General features: G+C 37.6%; 1 protein-coding gene across 1 annotated transcript in view; it reads left to right on the forward strand.

Moving 5' to 3' along the window:
• The window catches only part of dgat1b (diacylglycerol O-acyltransferase 1b), a 30,083-nt gene extending 24,765 nt beyond the window's left edge, over positions 1–5,318 (forward strand). Inside the window, exons 15-17 of the mRNA XM_060921904.1 lie at positions 168–255; positions 3,709–3,771; positions 3,907–5,318. Coding sequence (XP_060777887.1) covers positions 168–255; positions 3,709–3,771; positions 3,907–4,071 — 316 coding nt within the window. The 3' untranslated portion in view covers positions 4,072–5,318. The remainder of the gene's footprint in view (positions 1–167; positions 256–3,708; positions 3,772–3,906) is intronic.
• The last annotated feature ends 1,129 nt before the right edge of the window (positions 5,319–6,447 follow it).

Genomic DNA, 6,447 nt, shown 5'->3' on the forward strand with positions numbered 1-6,447 from the left:
AGTTATCTGGATAAAATACAGCGCAGTGAAGCGCATCAAGGCTGTAATGAAGAGACACTGTAATGTGATCCGTCTGGCACGTTATGCATGCTTATTTACTGTATTGAGTGACTGCTTATATATATTCTCTCTCTCTCTCTCTCACTGTCTTTCTTTTTCTTCCAAAGACATTTTTACAAGCCCTTGCTGAGAAAGGGAGCTGGCAAGTTAGCGAGCCAATCAGCAGTATTCTTTGCCTCAGCATTTTTCCATGAGGTGAGGTTTACCTAAATCATGCATTCTTTTGAATATTGAATAACGGTAAATTTCTGTTACAGCTCATGCAGAATCCTAACATGCATGAATACAGTTTTGAGATGAACAGTGAAGTAAATATCCCTTAAGCAACAGAATCTGAATTAGAAAAGAACTTCTCTAGCATTCAGACCACAGAAATGACAGAACAAAAAAACCTTAAGCGATTGGAAAAAAGAATGTGTGCAGTTGGTGTATGGTAATGAAAAGTGGACACTTCTCAAATCTTCATGAACTGTTTTGATACATATTTCTATCCACATTCACTGGATATGAGCAATCGCATACTCTGATTGGCTACTCTACTACGAGGCTGTCAGCTCATATACCATGAGTAGAGGAAAAACAAAACGGCAGCACGTTGCTGAACCAACCGAGGATGAAATAAAAACTTTGAAAATACAAAAAAGGCAACAAAATATGGAATGAAAGTATTTGATGGTAAGAACTGTTTTTGTGGGTTTTTTTTTTTTTTTTTTTTAAATTTAGCAAGAGTTTTATAGCATTTTTTCACAAATTTCTACCGTCATTTCGCCAGTTTGTTTACATTCTAAGTGGAAATTATTTTGTCAGACATTTTGTATGAAGTTTTTATTTATCGAATTTGCAAAAAATAAAAATGCTCCGTTTCTCAAAAGCCAGTGAATGTGGATAGAATTTATTCCGCTCAATCCCTTTCTACAGTTGTGGTCAGAAGTTTACATACAGTGGCATGAATGTCATGGCAGTATTTGGGCTTTCAATGATTTCTCTGAACTGTTCTTTTTTCTGTGGCAGAATGATTGTACAGCATTTTTTTTTTTTTTTTTTTTAAATTAAAAAAAAAAAAAACCTTGAATTCTGTGCACAATTTTCTTTGAGTTTTCTAAAATTAGCCCAGGGTCAAAAGTATACATACAGGGTCAAAATTTATACAGTACACTTAATACTTCGATAAAATGTTTCTTCACAAGATTCACCTTGACCAAACACTTTTTTTTTTTTTTGGTTTACCATGAACAAGCTTCTGGCAGAATTCTGGTTGGATATTTCATGACTCTTCATGGTAGAATTGGTAGAGTTCAATTAAATTTGGGGGGGGGGATTTCTTGGCATGGACTCAACTTGTAAGCACGGTCCATATGTTTTCAATAGGGTTGGAGTCGGGTTTGTTTTTAAGCTTCATGTTAGCCTGCTTTATCTTCCACAACCAGCTCTGATGCATGTTTGGGTTCATTGTCCTGTTGTAACTCCAAATCATGTTCAAGTTTCCAATGGTTTGAGGTTACACTGAAGAATTCTGAGGTAGTCCTCCTTCATTATTCCATCCACTTTGTGCAATGAGCCACTTCCACTGGCAACAAAACAGCCCCAGAGCATGATAATCCTACCACCACCACCTGGTAGTGTTCCTCTGTACATGGTCATTATTGTGGCCACACAACTCAATCTTTGTCTCATCTGACCATACAGCTTTCCTCCAGAAGGCTTTTTCTTTGTCCATGTGGTCAGTTGCAAGCTTGGAGGTGTTGATTTTGGAGCAGGGGGTTATTTCTTGGATAGCAGCCTCTTGGGCCACAGTGATGTAAAACTCGCTGAACTGTAGACAGTGATCCATCAGCTTCCAGTTCATGGCAGGGCTGTGCCATTGTGGTTCCTGGGTTGTTCCTGACCATCCAAACCAATTTCCTTTCAGCTAAGAGTGACTGTTTTGGGTTTTCTTGAAGCAAAGTGGCTTGGCAAAGTGACTACACTTCCCAGTAACTTGCATACAATTGTTTGAACTGATCTTATAATTTGCAGTTGTTTAGAAATGGCTCCAAGAGACATTCCTGAGTTGTGTACATCTGTGATCCTCTTTCTCAGATCTGCACCGAGCTCCTTGGACTTTCTCATTTTACTGTGTGTTGGTCAATCCAGTGGTTGCTATAAACAAACCCTTTTTATGACGGCACAGAGAAGCTACCAGCTGTAGTCCACTATTCATACATGTCCGAAATAAAGATTTCAATAGTCAATCATGATCACTAACATGAAGTTAAGAGGCCCTGGCAAGATAAGAGACATTTGAGAAGTCTCAGCACCCCTGAATTAATAATGAGTATGTATAATTTTTGACCCTGTGTTGATTTCAGAAAGCCCAAAATAAATTAAAACTTCTGCACCAGATTCAAATGTTTTTTATTTTTCTATTAAAGAAATGTTGTACGTTTCGCCACAGAAAACAAACAGTTCAGAGAAATCATTGAAACCCCAATATTGCCATGACCTTCATATCCAAGATGGCGTTCATGTTACTGTATGTAAACTTCTGAGCATACCTGTACATGGCTTATAGCCAACTTGGTGCCACATGCCTCATCAGCTATCAGCTTATGTATGACTCAAGTTTGTGGAATAACCGTTTATAATAGCTCCATTCTACCAACAACTGTCACTTGAGATAGTATGTAACACAAATTAGAACTTGGGGGACCAATTAAGTGTACAAATTTTAATTATTTTAATTCCTGATTCATTGAAGGCCACTTGTAGGGCTGTATGCCCCCTGAAGCACTGAGTAGTGGTGCAACGATCAGACAGTTTGGATCCGTGCATCACAATGGTTGAACTTAATCAAGCCAGCAATTATAATTCAGAAGTCTAATTATAATTTATTATAAATCAATCATCAAAAATGACTGACAACTGGCTTGAAGAAAAATTTATTTGAATGTTACGTTTATTTTTAAACTGTAAATGGGCTCACAAGGTGGTTTGCTCAAAACCCTGATACTTAATCGAGGCCTTCTCTACATCATCATGATTGGTGAATTAAGTGTAGGTCTTCCCTTAGGTTCTGAACAAAATTGGTCTCGCATCGATCAGCGGCTACTTAATCAAATAGTTACATGACAGATCCAGTCGTATTATCAAATATCGAATTAATCGCTTTTTGGTTGATTCAGTAGAATTGTCCGATTTATTGAATTGAAATCGGATTCGATCATGTGGAAGCCTGGGGTTTACACCCAGAGTGTTGAGGCTGCTGTGAAACATTGTTCAGTACAAGTGAAGGTTAGAGTACAGTTTTGTAGATGAGGAGCAATGTAAAGCAACATCATATCAAACTGCTGCTCTCTGCGATAAGAAATCGCTTGAAAGAAACGGGCAGGACAAAGGGTATTGAAGTTACAGGTGCATCCAGATACCACAGAACATCCAGGCCTGTTCAGAAAGTCACCTTGTGAGGAGTGTTTCAGAAGCAAGCTTTCTCAGCTCTGACGAGTGAGAGTAGTTTGAGAACTTCCACAGAACTTTGAGGCTAACCGAATGCCAGTTGGTAGAATGTAAGCTCTGGATTGGTTTGATCGAGCACTGGAACAAGAGAGTTTTGTTTTTATGTATTGCCATGTTTGTCAAATACACAAGTCATTTTCGTGTGTGCGCACGCAGTATCTGGTCAGTGTTCCTCTGAGGATGTTCAGACTGTGGGCATTCACGGGCATGATGGCTCAGGTAAAAATGATCAGAATTTACTAAGCAATCAATCATATGTTGTGTTTTTTAAACTAGACTGACTTGCAAAGACGGTATACTTTTTCCATAACATATGTACACTCTTTTTAAGCTGAAGAAATGTCTTTATTGCAGCTGCCATTGGCATGGTTTGTGGGCAGGTTTCTCAGGGGTAACTACGGAAATGCTGCCGTGTGGCTTTCTCTCATAATTGGCCAGCCAATAGCTGTTCTTATGTACGTCCATGACTACTACGTCATCCACCACCTGGAGGAAGCAGCAGAACCAGCACCTTTCTAAGCTGCAGACTGTGTACTGCTACCGAAGCCGTCCAATTCGTATGTCCAATAAGCACGTATTTTAAGTACGTCTTCCTTAAAGAAAAAGTAGTAGTAGTAGGATCTTCATAGGCAGCAGATAAATTAACTGGAATCAATTTTAAACAAATGCCTTAATAGTTATGTGGTGCCTTACTGTGATTTTATTTTAAAGTTACGGCTTGGCTGAAATGGCTGTATTTCACATTTTGTATGGCATTACAGGCTTAGAAAGGATTTTTTTTTTTAAGTGTTGAATATTGATATTTTATACTTACTGGTAGGTGGATAGATCACATCTATAGCATTTATAGGATTAAAAGGGAATGATTTTTTTTTTTAACATGTTTAAGGATAATTTGTCATTTTAGATCATTTTGTAAAAGGTCCTAAAATGTCGTGTATAAATGGCTAACATTTGAAGTTTATTTTGCATGAAAAGAACATTTGTAGACCGTTTCTCAGTGTGGTCTGGTCTACTATGAGCTCGGGAGGGTATACTGGAGAACTCAGGGACTTAAAATCAGGGAGTGCCACCTACTGGTGTCTTGTAAATCATAGTGTATGAATGAAACTCTTAGGCCGTGTAATTATACCTTCATGTGGAGACATTCATCAAACATAATTATATTCCATAGAATAGCGAATACAGTGTAATCTCCGACTGCGATATTTTCTGCAGATTTAGTCCTTTTGGAGCTATTTGTTTTCAAGATGATGAGGGTGCCAGGTCCTTCCAATCAGTACAAGTTGGTGATAAATGGCTTTGGAGATAAGTTGTATAATAGCTTGTGGTAGCACTGTATAAACAGCCTATCTCCAACACCAAGATGCAGGCATGATTTCACACAGCACTATCTTAAAGGTTGATTGCACGTTACAACACTATGGCCTGTTTAAAACACTGCCTGACACGCGGTAGTGGAAGAATGATTACAGTGCAGGGAATCAATGCCATTGATGCAGAGATGCAGTTTATCTATTTTTACCAGTAGCACTGTGCTCTAGTCTAAATCAAGTTTGTTGTAAGTTCTTTAGTTTTGTAACTTTTGGAAATGTCTTCCATCGACTCTACATGCATGTTTACAAAATGAGTTTTATGATTTTGAATATTGCTTGCTCAATTTTAAATATAAACGGTTTTGTTTTTTTATTTTCTATGCATGGACTTGTACTTTTGTCATTTGGACATTGGCACAAATGTTAACAGTGAATAAAGGTATGAAAATTTGTGGGTGTTTTTTTTAAATTGAGCTTCACCTTAACATAATTGAATATAATGTACAAGAAAACAAAAGTATGATTACATGTAGGTAGGGTCACCAACAGTTTGTGCCAATTACTGTAGGCCCAATTAATAAAACAAAAGATGATGGCTAGATACGCTAATATAATAAATCTGAGCACTAATCTAAAAACAAGTACTGGGGCTGGTAAGGATACGTGACTTGTTGCATTTCACATGGTTTTCCGTGAATGCAGGTCTTCTGTGTTTTATATAACATAAATATACACTACCATTCAAAAGTTTGGCGTCACTTTGAAATGTCCTTATTTTTGAAAGAAAAGCACTGTTCTTTTCAATGAAGATCACTTTAAACTAATCAGAAATCCACTCTATACATTGCTAATGTGGTAAATGACTATTCTAGCTGCAAATGTGTGGTTTTTGGTGCAATATCTCCATAGGTGTATAGAGGCCCATTTCCAGCAACTCTCACTCCAGTGTTCTAATGGTACAATGTGTTTGCTCATTGCCTCAGAAGGCTAATGGATGATTAGAAAACCCTTGTACAATCATGTTAGCACAGCTGAAAACAGTTGAGCTCTTTAGAGAAGCTATAAAACTGACCTTCCTTTGAGCAGATTGAGTTTCTGGAGCATCACATTTGTGGCTCAAAATGGCCAGAAAAATGTCTTGACTATATTTTCTATTCATTTTACAACTTATGGTGGTAAATAAAAGTGTGACTTTTCATGGAAAACACAAAATTGTCTGGGTTACCCCAAACTTTTGAACGGTAGTGTATTCAGCGTATTTTATCAGTGAAATGTAACTACTAATTTACAGGATAAACGGGTGTTATTATAAAGGAAATAGCCTTAACCATAGCCCAAACTTAACGCTATGAGCAAACTTTACCTTAGCCCAAGCCAAAACATAGGCTAGTCAAGCCAAAGGTTCTCAATTTCTGAAGCGGTGAACAAATTGCCATCAGTTTGGGGGGGTTTTTTTGTTTGTTTTTCCTTCAATGCAGGTCTGAAATTATAGACCTACTACTTTTACAATTCGCAGTACATCTCTGTAAGAAGTGTACAATCCCATAGAACATCTGACCTGGATTGGTATATTGATTTG

Source organism: Neoarius graeffei, chromosome 5, assembly GCF_027579695.1.
Source record: "Neoarius graeffei isolate fNeoGra1 chromosome 5, fNeoGra1.pri, whole genome shotgun sequence".
In the NCBI taxonomy this organism is placed as follows: Eukaryota; Metazoa; Chordata; class Actinopteri; order Siluriformes; family Ariidae; genus Neoarius; species Neoarius graeffei.